Below are 15,514 nucleotides of genomic sequence, written 5' to 3'. Positions count from 1 at the left end.
GTACTGAATTGAATTGGAGAAAACAGAAATTTGTGGTGCAACGTGACTAGAACAAGGGATCGAAGGATAGGATACATCCTTAGGCATGAAGCACTCATGTGTTTGTTTTGTGCGTGTGTGTGTTTGGGGGGGGGGGGGGGGGGGGGGGTTGAAATTGTAATTGGAGACCAAGTCATGAATGCAACAAGTGGATTCAAATGGATGTAGGTTGCTGTAGTAATTCAGAGATCAGAAGTTTGCACAGGTTAGAGTAGCACGGAAAGCTGTTTGAAAACACTCTTCAGACAGAAGATCACCCAGTTACCACCTTAGTGAGATCATTTTCTAAGAATGATCAGAATTACATGTCCAAGCGCTTCTATGACATAATGTTTGGCTTTATTAAATACTTTTCCATTTGTAACCATGTCAAACACTTCACCAAGTCTGAACAAGTACCAAACATAAATAATTTTAATTTTCCTATGTATGGTTGCAGTTTTGTCTGAAATTTTCTTCTTGGTATATGGAGTACATAATTTATACTAGCTCAAATAAGTAATTAAAAAAATTAATAAATAACAAGATTTTGCAGCTAATTTTACCAGGAGAGGCCCTCATAGCCAAGAATACTGCTTATTTACAATGTTATCTATTGTCTACTGTATTAGAATGATTGTTATCAAAGACCTTAATTACAAAGACTATAATCATACTCTTGCTTATACACAATCAATGTATGTACTTTCTCTAAGATAACAAATGTGTGACAGCAGGCCTTAGTATATAATTGTTTAATCAAATGAAGTTAAGCAGGGCAGTTACTTTGAGACTACGTTACTTTTGATCGCCAAGAAAGTTTTGGTTCTATGTAAACACTGCACAACATTAGATAAGGTGGTATTAGAATTTGTGTTTATTTAAGTATAGCAGTTTAATTATCACAGTAATTAGTCTACAAGGTGAATTTTGATTAAGTGTCTCGTTTGCAGTACTGCTACCTGTAGCATCATGCGAGCAATATAACTCAAACTGTGACAGCAATAATGATGTAGCCAGAGAAGTGAGTAACTACAGATTTGGTATGCAATGTCACATATACAGCATACACATTACAAATTACATTACTTCCAGGTAAACCTTGTGGTACCATCTGTACATTGACACACTGAGCACAATCCATAGAGCACAAGTCCTTACACTGGAACCTTTGAGTCTGACTTATAACTGGATGTGCACTTCTTCGCAGAAATTGGGCAACACTGACACAGTTCATTGTAGTCAGCTGTCAAAATGGGTCCATTACATCTCATTGTTGGAGGTAATTTTCAACAATATAAAGATAAGATGAAATAAATTTTTCTGACTTCCTCGATTATACTCCATACGATGAGATATATTTTAATGGAAGTTGAGAGCAGACTACCACAGTTTTAGCTATATTATAAGCATTATGTCATAGGTAATGGTGCCGGAAACTAAGTGTGCATTCAAATTCATGTCAAAAACTGATTGTTGGTATAATATCATAGATAAATAAATATAACTTCTAATAATGCTTTACCTAAATTAATGCAGTGTTGACATGGAATCGTGAGAGTATTGTAGTCTCAAAGACCAGGAGTGAAAATGTTTACCTATTCATGTCCAGGACCTCTTAAAGTTACAAGGTTTTCTTCTGTGCTGATAGGTTTCCTCATGTGTGTATTCCTTTTAGAAATTCCATCTCTGACCATTCTCAAATGCATTTCAAATGAGTTAACAGACATCGTCTATGTAGTATTTGAATAACTTGTGTGGATTTGGCATCCATATGCTGTGTAGGAGCAAAACCTTTCCCATTGTTGCAAGGACTGCATTATTATTTATTCAAATTGTGCTTATGGTTGACATGGAACAAAGTAAACTTTGCTGAAGCTTGCGCCAATTCTCTTGTAATTGGATTTCCCTGGGGTTCATACTGGATGAGAAAAGTGCCAATATGGCCACCACGGACAGAGCCACGCTTGTTGCATGAAACAAGGGCCAGCCAGCTTGTGGGCTGTGGCCTAACCTTAGACCTCCGATTCTTTTAAGAATCAAATTCTCATGTGTAAAATAGCTTCAAATGTCTGATTACTGTACAAGTGATTTGATGTGTTAAATATTTGATGTGGTGTGAAGCATATGGAATCTTTATGGCTGAAGATTCGAAACCATTATTATGTTGGTTTCATTAGGTTCAGATTATTTGCCCATAGACTGATGAAGAACTCAAAACTAAAACTGTCAAAAAAAGTGATAACTGCTTTTTATGTTCGTATGAGACCTTTTTGGGAAACAGTAAATAGTGCTAGTAGTAAAGAAATAATGAAGTAAGATGTCACACTTGATTGCTGAAATTTTGCTGCATGTGCAGTGAAAATGTGTAAGCGATAAATATTTTTCCTTATAATTTTGAGGTTTGGGAGGGAGAGGGGGTGGTGTCAGTAAGAAAAAGTTCCAAAAAAAGTTTAAAATTACATGTAAAGTGTATTGGTAGTGGCTAAGTGCTCTCATTCTCAAAAATTTGGTGAATGTTGTCTGGATAATTTGAGTTACTGCCGATCTTAATACTTGAATTATTGTGTTAAATCTTTAATGTAAGATTGTACCTCTCAATGACTACATTTTAAATTTTTAAATTTAGGTACTAATTATATGAGATATTGGAAATCAATTTTTTCTGGCTGTGCAAGCTGTTAGTTAGGCAACCTGCAACTGGATATCACTGACCGTTTTAGCCAATTTCTTTACATGGCATATTCACTTTGGTCTCTGCAGCCTGCCTACTATTAGCTTAGAATTCTAGATGTATATAATATTTATGCTGATGCCATATGCTTTTGTTTACCAAAAATGTGTTATCATTAATCTAATTACCAAACCCATCACTGAAATATTCAATAAGAAAAATAGACTGACAGAAAGCAAATCGAAACACCAAAACATAATTACTGTAAAGTAATGAACATTTTGAGTACATTTGTCTAGGTAATATATTTATGTGATTAATATTAAAAAGTCACATGTTAATGTAAACATTAAATAGTCCATTGAAAATTTGAAATACTGGTAGAATACTAACTGGTGTAAGTATCAGAATGTTGAATGCAAATGTGCATGCATTGTATTGTACAGGTGCTAAATGTCAGTTTGTGGGATGGAGTTCCATGCCTGTTGCACTTGACTGGCCAGTAGAGGGACAGTTAACGCTGTTTGTGGATGATGCTGGAGTTGTCATCTCATGATGTCCACCTGGAAAACACCCCCTGAAATGCTGTTCATGGATGGCAGCATAACAGATCAAATCATCAGACTGACATATGGTTTTGCAGTCAGGATGTATGGGATAGCTATGAGAGTGCTCCTGTTTTTGTATGAAATCGCACCCCAGGCTATAATTCCAGGTGTATGTTCGGTGTATGCGGCTCGCAGGCAAGTTAGTTGCAGGCCCTCAACTGGCCACCTTCTAATGAATGCAGAGCCAACACTGGTGCTGGGACAGAAGCAGCTTTTATCAGAAAGCACATCAAACATCCACCCTGCCCTCCAGTGAGCTCTCGCTTGACCAAGCCACTGAAGTCACAAATGACAGTGGTTGGGGGTCAGTGGAATGTGCACTAGATGGCATCTGGCTCAGAGCTGTTCTTGAAGCAAGTGACTTGTAACAGTTTTTTGTGTCACTGTGGTACCAACTGCAGCTCAAATTGTCGCTACAAATGCAGTGTTCTGCACCAGAGCCATACACCTAAAATGACGGTCTTTCCTATTAGTGCTGCAATGTGACCTGCTAGAGTCCAGTCTTCTTGTGACCATATGTTCTCATACCCAGTGGTGCCAGCAATCACGTGCAGTGGGCAGAAACAACATCCAGCTTCTCATAGCCCTATTACATGACCTTGATCAACTTCAGTGATGTATTGACAATGGCTTCTTTGTCGCCGTAAAGGCATTCTTGAATGACATCAATGCATCACGTCCAATCTCGCAGGTAATTAATGCTCATGACCAAACCACAAAACATGATTTTCATCCTCATAATGCCGCTACTAGTGCCACTCTTATGCCACTGGCATGAAATTTGAATAGACATTAACATTTCAGATGTAGAAACACAAACAAACTTTTGTTTACGTCTCACAACTTCTTCTTGGCATGTGATATTTTTTCTCGTCAGTATACTTTTAGATTGTAATAATTTTGATCCTCTTTTCTCTTTGTTAATTCTTTGATAAAATATTCTTTCTATTTTCTGTATTTTTACAGCACACAAATCCTGGTTTTGTGATAAAAGTTCTGCAGAGAAATAAAGTTATAATGTTTGAGCCATCATTTAATGCATTTAGTGAAGCTCTTCAGAATGTATATGATACAATGATTACTGCTGTCAGTACGCTTCCAAGACTGGAAGAAGAACTTTATGCAGACTGGGAAGGCAGAGAGTACCTAAAAGTAAGAAAAATAAATGTATTATAGTGTTCAGAAATTGGTTGCTATTTTATAACAGTTAACAGACTTTAGCACTAAAACCCATGTGGTTCAAAATGTAATGGACAAGAAACATCCAAGTGCTGTCTTAAGTTAGAATAGGCCAGAGGAAGATACTTGTTTGTTCATGTAATAATATGTAGTTTTGTGCTGCAAGACATTTCACCATTGAAAATTCACACAATTTTCAGCTGAGTGTTGTTCCTGCATCTGTCTACATCTTCATCTACAAGTGTCATATAAAGAAAATAGAAATGATACTCTTTACCTTACTACATAAGTATTTGTCATAGCATATTAGAGTGTTGTTTGCTTGGCCTTGAACTGTGTCCTTATGTGCTGAGTTTCAAAGTGTTTGGCCAGTAGATAGCAGCAGACAAGCAATTTACAACAGATATTTTCTAGCACTCTACCATAAAATACCATGGACAAGATCTGACACAAAATAATGGGCACTTCTGAGACTGTGGAAGAATGACATACATTATCAGTGGTAAATTGAAATGATGATGATGTAGAATAATTTAGAATATACTATCAGATAACTATGTCGATCAGTTAGTAAGCATTTAAGATCTCCTGGCTACAGGCTGACCTAACACTGATGACAGTTCCATAAACAAGACGGAGACTAGTTATCAAGTTATTGTTTTAGTGACAGTGATCACCAAAAGTAAACGTTTATCAAGAAGATTAATAAATTAGTTTTGTTTCAGCAGGACAGACAAGCCAGTATGCTATCTAAGTAACATACTGAGAAGATTTACTACTAGAAACATCTATATTTACATTCCAGATAAACATGTATCACATAAAATGATAGAAAGACACAACTTGGTTTGATCATACTATTTGGTGAACATTTCACTTCAAAAGTGAACTTAAGGAAACTGATTAACAACAATTCAAACCAACTCATATACACAAAAGAATGGTGTATGGCAATTCCCACAATCACCTAAAAAAATTTATGAAGTACTGGTGCATGGTAAAGACAACTAACAGATTTAAATCTTCTGTCATTTCTCTTACAGATCAGTCTGGTGTAAAAAGATAAATAATAAACATAAATAGAATCTGAGTGTAGCTGTGCCAGTGCTTAATCACCAAACGTGTTCAAACATGACTTATTTTGAAACTGAAAATGAGTTGAAACTACTCAAACCAAGCAAGGTGCCAGGCGTTAAGTAATTCTGTTTAGAATTTATGGTTAATGTGCTACAAGTGTTTGGCAGTAATGGAATTACACTGAATATACTATGGAAGTGCCCCCCTTGCAAGACCATGATCATAAAGAATGTCTCACACAGTGAATGGTCCCACATGGCCAGGAAAAAGAGTGGGTTCCTTCCATTCAAAAGAAGGTGGAAAACAGACTTTTACACATCTATATCACTAGTATGTGTCTGTTGTGTGTTCCATGTGCATATTTTAAACTCAAACATACAAAAATATCTCAAAAACAAGAGAGGGAAGAAATTGCTCACAAAGAATGAACACAGGTACAGGAAACACCACTTTTGTGAAACACAGCTTGCTTTTTCACAGTGATATCTTACAAATAGTGGACATAAATCAACTCTGTATGAGAGTGTTGACTGATGCTAATGGTACAACAATATGGAATATATTGTGAAATGTATTATCATCATGAAAATTTTTAAAGTAATAGACTCCAGTATGTGATATGGGACAGCAGCTGTTTAAAATAATTGAAACTAACATGAAGCATTCCCAAAGAATTTACACTTTTCTGGTGTTTTCACATGTCCTGCATTTGACAAATGTGTGGTGTGTGTGCATTGTAATTTGTGTACTGGCTTTCACAAAAAGGTATGTAATGAATGTAACAGTCATATTAATATCTTTTTTTCCTCTGAAGAAAGAAGCAGCCATCTTGTGCTTATCTCTCATGTTTCACCCTTTTCTTTAGTAACACTTAATACCCGTTATTTTAAAATTTTACTCTTTGTAGTGATTAGTTTAAAATTTTGCTCTTTGTAGTGAAGGTAGTAACTGACTACAAGCCTATTCAAATACTCTGAAAAACTAAGATAAGAACCACATGTGTGTGCACTTAACAAGTTATGTATATTTCTCAAGAGAAATTTTATTGATCCAATTCATCTCAACCTTTTTCCTTCTAACAGCTGTTAAATTCAAATATCTGTAATACATAACACTTGCAAGGACTACCAGGTATCATTATTAGTTTCGTTGGAATGATTGTGCCCACTGACCGTGATGCCCAATCCAGGACAGAAAGAAGATCTGCATCAGGCGTAACATCATCTATCTAGATCTACAGTGCAATAAAAGTGACAGATGACTTAACAACCAATGCTGACATTTCTGATGACTACCAGATATCCAATCATATAGTAACGTCATCTTTAAAAAAATTAAAAAAGTACATGAAAATAATAATGCGCTGCTCTATAACAATAAAGGAAGCTCCTGTATGGAAAAATACGTAAAATGAGGGAAAAGCAACCACTCACATACATCAGACTGATGCAAGGTGCATATAAACATTATTCATAGTACCTTTTGAGTCCTTGCTCTTTCTCTAGTTAAAGCACACAAATTCACACATACATTCACACAGACTCCCAAATGTTAACTCTTGCAGTCCTGATGAGACTGGTTATTGAGAGCACTTGCCTCAGCAGATGCTGTTTGGAAGGGAGGGGGATAGGGGAGAATGAATGAGGCAAGGAGGAGTAGCAGGTCAGAGTGAGGCGGGTCTTTTGACAGATGACTCAGTGGCTGCACAACAAGACAAAAGAAGTTCAGAGGGGAGAATGTATTCAGAGAGAGAGTGAGAAGGGGGGAGGGGGATGGGGAGGACAGGGGAAAAAAGAGGAGAGGAAAGAAGAGAAAGGTAGAAATGAAGAGAGAGAGAAAGGCAGATCGGTGTGAAAGAGAGGAGGAAGAGAGAGAGGGGGGATGTTGCATGCATTGGTTGGGAGGGGAGGGGGGCAAGGAATGAATGGAGGAGTGGTGTGGACAAAAGATGAAAGGTAAGGTGAGGTAGCGGGAAACAGGTTAGTGAAGGTTTAGGCCAGAGGGATTGTGAGGAGTGCAGAATATGCTGCAGAGACAATTCCCACCTGCATAGTTCAGAGAAACTTGCACAGGAAGAAAGTATCCAAATGGCTTGTGCGCTAAAGCAGCTATTCAAGTTATGTTGTTGTGAGCATTCTGCTTTTTCCCACCGCTTCCTCTCCTCCCCTCTCTGTATGTAGGCATTCTCTCCCTCCTCTCTCCTCCAGTTCATCCGCTCCCTCCCACACTTCCACCCCTCACCCATTTTCTCTCACCTCTCTCTCTTCCTCTTCATTTCCACCTCCCTCTGCCCCCTCCCCCACCAATCAACCTCTCCCTCTCTCTACCTCTTACATACTGTATACTCTCTGAACACCTTTCATCTTGCCGTGCAGCTCCTGAGTCACTTGTCAGAAGACCTCCATCACACTATCCTGCTAACCCATCCTTGCCTCTTGTAGCCTTTCATACCACTTCCCCACCACGCAGGCAGCTGCTCTCAATAATCAATAATCAGTCTCAACACTACGGCAGAGGAGCTTGTTTGAGTATCTGTGTGATTGTATGTGTGAATGTATGTACTTTACTAGAAAAAGAGCAAGAGCTCAAAAGGTAGTGTGAACACTGTTCCCTGTTACATGTTTCTGAGTGACATATACCAGCTTACTATAGGTGAGTGGTTTCTGTTCCCTTATTTTGCATATAATGTCATTCTGGAATATAATTCCATGCTAGAATGAGAATAGTGAAATAATTTATTTCTGAAAAATTATTGGTCAGATGTGGGAAGTGATTATATTGGTATTATGGACTGTGGCAAAAGTAACATTTTAGCAGTCTGAAAGTTGGGCATTAAATATTTGTTACAAAAAACTTCACCTCAGTTGAGAAGATAATAGTGAAACAGATAGTGCCGATATTTAGAATAACCGACAAAGAATACACAAGAAAAATTAAAATTTAACTGGCTTATGGGGCATTATATGTGTATAAATGTCATCTTTCATTGCAGAAGCAAATATGACAGCCTTTCTAAACTATAACTATGCAAATCTCCAGCATTTGTCATAGTTCTTAATGAATTTACTACAAAATTACAAAGAGGCAGAATGACTAGCCAGTATGTAGAGCAGTCAAAATTCTAGGACTTCCAATAGACACATTTAAATTTGCGGGGGAGGGGGACAAAAAAGAAAAAAAAAACGTTCCTTGCTTTTACGATTATCTGTTCCATCCATAGCAAGGAAATAATGATAGGTTGAAAGATAGAGAGGAGGGGCATGTCACTTAGACCCAGAATGGAAGGGACACAGCTGTTGTGGTGACAAGAGAAAACAAAGATAGACAGGAGGGGGGGGGGGGGGGGGGGGCTCAGACAGATTAGACAATCACTGATAATAGATAAGCAATGTATCAGCTTCAGTCTAGAGATGATATAAGAACAGATTGAGAATTATAGATAGATAGAGGAAGAGAATTGATAAGTGAAATGGATAATGCACTTAAACACTAAAAAGAAATCAGAGAAATAAAAGAGAGAAAGAGTGTTTTACACTTGCATAAGCTCAGTTGCTCTTAACTTTTTGACCATTGCACAAGCAGTTCTCAGAGCAGGGCACTATATGAATAATCATGGTATCATGAGAAACAGAATACTGTGTCTATAATGTTGAGTATCACAGCAGCTTTTGACATTGACTATAAAGGCAGAAATATATTCAAGCTCCTGAAGTTATCATAACTGCCTGCTTTCTAATAAACAAATCTAGGTATTCAAGATGAATTTGATCAGTAAATTGAGAAAACTACAAAACTTGCACTGACAAGGCTTGATATTAGCCCCCCTGTTTTTCAACTTCACTTTTCACTACATAACCACCAAACATTTTACGTGAGTTGATCATTTGTGTGAAAATCTTTTTAAGTACAGTGCCAGTTTCCCAGCCATACTGTTGTCACTGGAAGAGACTTAAGTCATCTAACTCATGATTGGGAAAATTACAGTTTTTATGTGATATCTGTGTTCCTGCAAAACATTACCGAATGATTTGTCTGAAAACTACCTACAGCATATTGTTTGGTGGCCCACTCATGATGGAAATGTATGAGACATAATGCCAAAAAATATACATGATGTCTTTGAGTATGTCCCTTTTGAAACTAGTATCAGTGACCATGGGACAGTGTAGCAACTGTGATTATAGAAATTCACATGGCAGCTAAAAGATGTTGGAAGATTTACATGTACCCTGAACTAAGTAAAGAGGCAATAATGTTGTATCACAAAGAGGAAATAAAAATAATCAAACAATGGAAAATCCAAGATGCAATATAACAATATTATGACAGTCTTTTTGTTGTGCCTGAGGACATGTAGAAAAATTGTGGATCAAGTTTAAAAGAAATTTTTAACCATACACAGGCTATGTATGTACCTGCTAGAACAATTCACAATGGGAGGATCCACTCAGGTGCACAGTAGCTGTAAAGAAACCTCTAAAGAAACAGTGATTACTGCATAATAAATGTAAAACATAGCATAGAGCTATAGATAGAGAAATGCTGAATGAAACACATTGGACTGTCAGGAGGGCAATGCATGATGCTTTCAATAGCTACTCCCATAGAATCTTATCGAAATACTGCTCACAAATCCAAGGTTATCACAGGCGTAAAATGTAGTGTCCATATGCTAATGAGTGGCATTGGAAATGAAATTGGAGGTATCAGAGGGAAAACAGACATGATGAATTCTTTTTCAAATGTTTTTTTACTAAAGAAGATTCAGGAATAATGCCCCAGGTTACTACTCGCACCACTCCAGAGATTTGTCACACAGATATTAATGTCAATGTCATTGACAAGTAGCTAAATCACTTAAATTAAACAAGGCTACAGAACTTGATGGGTTCTCTGTGAGATTATGTACTGAATTTGTGGCATAGATGTTTGTATTTCAAGAAGTATTTTTTGAACTCTCATCGCTGTACACAGGAAATTTACAGACATAGTCTGGCAGCAATCTGAAGCAAAGTCCTGGGGCAACACTCACATGTTAGTCTGTAAGGCAGTCTGCAGCAGAGTCATACACAGCAACCATTCATTAGCCCAAAGACTGCTAGCTGTACTCCTGCCTCACCAGTCCCCTCTTGTGTTATTGTTGTCTGTCTCTTGAGCTAGTTTCATATTTACAGCATCTGTTACCAACTGGGACACACAAGAGTTAGCTCCCATTTTAATTTTAATGTACTGTAGATACTTTGAACAAAAACTGTTTCCAGTGATTGGAAGAAAGTGCAGGTGATACCTGGATGTAAGAAAGATCTCAGATGTAATCCACAAAGCTACTATCCTCTCTCATTGACAGTCATCTGTTGTAGACCTCTAGATAATATTCTGAGCTCAAAAATAATGAGGTATATGGAAAACAATGACCTTCCCCATGCTATTCAGCATGGATTCCAGGAACATCACTCATGCAAAAACCCAACTTGCTTATGACATCCTGACTGCCATGGATCAAGTCAAATAGGTGAATGCATAGTCTTGATTTCTGAAAAGCATTTTACTCAGTAAGACACAAACATTACAAAGAGTACAAGGTTATTATAAATGACTGAAGCTTTGCACATACATAGAAAAACTCAAAAACATTTTTTTTTTTTTTTTGGCATATTGGAAGTTCACCATATTGTGTCCCCTACTGAATCTATAGATACAAAATCAATAATTGAGTTCATTCCATATTTAGTGCAGCTTGCCCCTATCAGTATGTTCAGAGGTACTTTCGATGTGAACTTGCAGTTATGGTAGGTTTTTTGATAGAGTAGATGTATGCACTGAATCTTTCACATAATCTCCTTGCATCTAGGTCTATTACAGGGGTGTGAGCCATGAGGCAAGGGATTGGGAGCAGAGGTTGTGAAAGGATGGACAAGTATACTGAGTAGATTTGGGGGATGGCGGAATACCTCTGTTGGAGGGATGGGAAGGATAGTGGGCAGGACATTTTTCATTTCAGGGCATGATGAGAGGTAATCGAAATCCTGGTGAATGTAATTCAGTTGCTCCAGGCATGGGTGGTACTGAGTTACAAGGGGAGTGCTCCTCTGTGGTCGGATGGTGGGACTTTGGGAAGGTGTGGGAGGCTGTAAAGATAAGGCATGGGAGATTTGTACAAGGGTGAGAGTATAATTACGGTCAGTGATTGCTTCAGTGAGATCCATGGTATATTTCGAGAGGGAATACTCATCAGTGCGGATGCAATGATCATGAGTAGTTAGGATATGTGGGAAGGGACTTCTTGCATGGAACAGGTGGGGGCTGTCGAAGTGGATGTATTCTTGGTGGTTAGTTGGTTTGATGTGAATGGAGGTACTGATGTAGCCATCTTTGAGGTGGATGTCAAGATCTAGGAAGGTGGCTTGTTGGGTTGGTTAGGACTGGGTGAAGTGAATGGGGAGAAGCTGTTGAGGTTCTGGAGGAATGTGGATAGGTGTCCTCACCTTCGATCCAGATAGCAAACATGTCATCAGTAAATCTGAACCGGGTGAGGGGTTTAAGATTCCGTGTTTTTAGGAAGGATTCCTCAAGATGGCATGAATAGGTTGGCATACAATGGTGCCATGTGTGCACCCATAGCCATACCCTGGATTCATTTGTAGCTAATGCCTTCAAAGGAGAAGTAATTGATGGTGAGAATATAGTTGGTCATGGTGACTAGGAAGAAGGTTGTTGGTTTGGAATCCATTGGGCATTGGGAAAGGGAGAGTTCAATAGGAGTAAGGCCATGGGCATTAGGAATGATAGTGTAAAGGGAGGTGGCATAAATTGTGATGAGCAAGGCATCCTTTAGTAAAGGGTCAGGCATAAATTGTGATGAGCAGGGCACCCTGTAGTAAAGGGTCAGGAACAGTGCAGAGTCAGTGGAGAAAATGGTTAGCATCTATTATATAGGAGGTTAGTTTCCAGGTAATAGGTAGAAGGTGTTGGCCTACAAGAGCAGAGATTCTCTCAGTGGAGGCTCAGTAACCGGCCACAATGGGGCAACTTGTATGGTTAGGTTTATAGACTTTAGGTAGTATGTAGAAGATATGAGTGCGGGTAGTGGTTGGGGTGAGTAGAGAGATGGACTCTGAGTACAGGTTCTGGGATGGGCCTGAGGATTTGGGTAGTGACTGGAGATTCTGCTGGATTACTAGAATGGGGTCACTGTGGCAAGGTTTGTAGGTGGAAGTATCTGACAGCTGGTGGAGTCCTTCTGCTAGGTAGTCCTAGCAGTTCAAAACAACAGTGGTGGAGTCTTTGTCGGCAAGTAGGATTATAAGGTCAGGATCAGTTTTTAGATGATGGACCACGGTTCTTTCTGTGGATGTAAGGTTAGTCTGCATGTTGAGCGATTTGGGGAATGATGGTGAGGCAAGGTTTGAGGTTCAGAAAGTCTGGAAAGTTAACAGTGGGTTTGGGGACAATTGGGATGGATCACAGTTGGATGGAGGAGTGAACTCAGTCAGGCAAGGTCGGTACTGGTTCTGTGGTTGAGTCTGATTGGTAGGGTTGGTGGCGAAAAGTGTTTCCACTCTAGGGACCAGGAGAAGGAAAGAAGGTCTTCAGCAAGTCATGCATGATTGAATTTGGGAGTGGGGAAAAAGGTGAGGCCTTTGGAAAGGACTGATATTTCTGTGGGGCTAAGGCTTTGGGAGGAAAGGTTCATGACTGTGTTGCAGGTCTGTTGAGATTCTATTTCCTGTATGGTGGTGAGAGGGAGTTTTGTAGGGTGGGATAAATGTAGTAGGCTGTGAGACAGGGTTTGTCAGCTATGAGGGGCATGGTGGAGGTTTGGAGGTTTTTGTAGAGGTGGTGGACAGTGATATTCCAAGGCAGGAGGAGGAAGTAAGCAGGATGGAGAGCTTTTTGAAATGGCATTATGCACATTGCTCAAGTTCCTGCAAGGCAAGAGTTTCAATGTGTGTTATGGGTTCCACGAATTTGGGATTTCATAGCAGGATAATTTTGCAAATGGAGAGAAGGTACTGCTAGGAGGTATGGGCTTGGTTGACATTGTGTTGCAGGACTATGTTAGTGAGGGCTAAGGATTGGTGGAATTTGAACAGGTGGAGGTCATTGGGGAAGGAGAGATGGCAGCCAGAGATGGGTAATTTGATGGTAAGGCCATTAGGGTGGATTCCATGGGCCAAGCAACCATGTGGGACTAGGATCTGGCTAGAGATAAGAAAACTTTTCTGTGTTGACGCAGGTGGAAGGAGCAAGAATCCATGGTGGTGGGAAAATGCGAAAAATTGCGTATATAATGCAGAATTACATCTAAAAAAAATTCGCAAAAATACACCCAAATGTGTGTGAAAACTCACGAAAAGGATGAAATGTATGCAAAATTGGGAAACAAGATGAAATCTGAAGGAGATGATGACAGCAAAATGCAAAAAATCAGTAAAATTGGCGAGAAGTCACAAGGATCAAAGTAAGGAATATATTACTGTGGGTAGCAGGTCTGAGTGAGGATAAGTCTGAAGAAGGGTGATGGTAGATGTGACTGGATGGAGGAATAAGTGGATTTGAGCTGGGATAGAATGGAGAAAGTGTGTGTGTGGTGGTGGGGGGTGGAGGGGGGGGGGGTTGGGGGTGGGGGTGGGGAGGGGTTTGTAGGATGAGATACAATATCATGTGGCACCAGAAAGGTGCCGTCTGTTGTGTTTAGCCGAGACAGTTGGTACGGTGTGGTCCATAACTAGAGCATGCAGTGTGGTTTGTAAGGCAACAAGAGAAACATAGCAAAGAAGAGAAAGAGGATGGACATTAAATATAGTGATGCAAAAGAAAATAGTGACAAAGGAGGACAGCACTGGGTTAGGATCAAAGAAAAGTTGTCAGGCAAAAATTAAACCATGGAAAATCCAGGATGGAATGTAACTATATTATGAGAAGGAAAGCTGCTACTCACCGTATCGCGGAGATGCTAAGTGGCAGATAGACACAAAAAAAGACTTTCACAATTAAAGCTTTCGGCCATTGGCCTTCGTCAACAGTAGACACACACACACACACACACACACACACACACACACACACAAATGCAACTCACACATATGCATATAATACGTGTGTCTATCCAATCCCTGCTTCAACAGCTGCAACCCATTCCATACCAAAAAGTCCCTTCCGTACAGCCTAGCCACCCGTGGTCATCCTATCTGAAGTGATGAGCAGTCCCTCTCGAAATGTACTGAGGGTCTGACTGAAGCCTTCACTGACCATAATTATTGTCCCAAACTTGTACAAAAACAAATCTCCTGTGCCTTATCTTTCCAGCCTCCCACCATCTCCCAGAGTCCACCGTCTGGCCTCAGAGGAGCATTCCCCCCATATCTCAGTACCACCCAGAACTGGAGCATCTGATTTATATGCTCTGACAGGGTTTCAGTTACCTCTCATCATGCCCTAAATGAGAAATGTACTGCCCACTATCCTTCCCACCCCTCCCACAGTGGTATTCCACTGTCCACCGAACCTACACAGTATACTCATCCATCGTTACACAACCCCTGCTCACAATCCCTTACCTCATGGCTCATAGCCCTGTAATAGACCTTGCAGTGAACTTCAGAAATTATTTTTTGACATCAGACACCATGAAAATTACCCATCAGTTCAACCCACTTTGGGCTGCCATATGTGAAAAGATGAGCAGATGATTGATGATACTGCCCCACATTAGGAGCCAACAATTAACTGATACCTATAATTAAATGAAATCAAAGACAAATGGCATGAAACTGGGGTATCCATGTATGAATGTAAAAGATTGCGTATATGATCAAACCATGAAAGAAATGTATTTATTTTTGTGGTGTTTACACAAACCAAAGCAAAATCACAAAACCCAGGTCCAATTTGACTGGGCATAGACACAGTTATTAGGGGGAAGAAGGAGGGAACAAATTGTCTCACCATTCTGTAT

General features: G+C 39.4%; 1 protein-coding gene across 1 annotated transcript in view; it reads left to right on the top strand.

Annotated features, from left to right (window-relative positions):
• The window catches only part of LOC126336485 (dynein axonemal heavy chain 7), a 978,012-nt gene that overhangs the window by 233,737 nt on the left and 728,761 nt on the right, over positions 1-15,514 (top strand). The window contains exons 5-6 of the mRNA XM_050000228.1: positions 4,267-4,442; positions 8,806-8,818. Of these exons, the coding sequence (XP_049856185.1) occupies positions 4,267-4,442; positions 8,806-8,818 (189 nt within the window). The remainder of the gene's footprint in view (positions 1-4,266; positions 4,443-8,805; positions 8,819-15,514) is intronic.

This window comes from Schistocerca gregaria, chromosome 2 (assembly GCF_023897955.1).
Source record: "Schistocerca gregaria isolate iqSchGreg1 chromosome 2, iqSchGreg1.2, whole genome shotgun sequence".
NCBI lineage: Eukaryota > Metazoa > Arthropoda > Insecta > Orthoptera > Acrididae > Schistocerca > Schistocerca gregaria.
The sequence above is the reverse complement of the archived record's forward strand: the minus strand, read 5'-3'. Positions and strand labels throughout refer to the sequence as shown.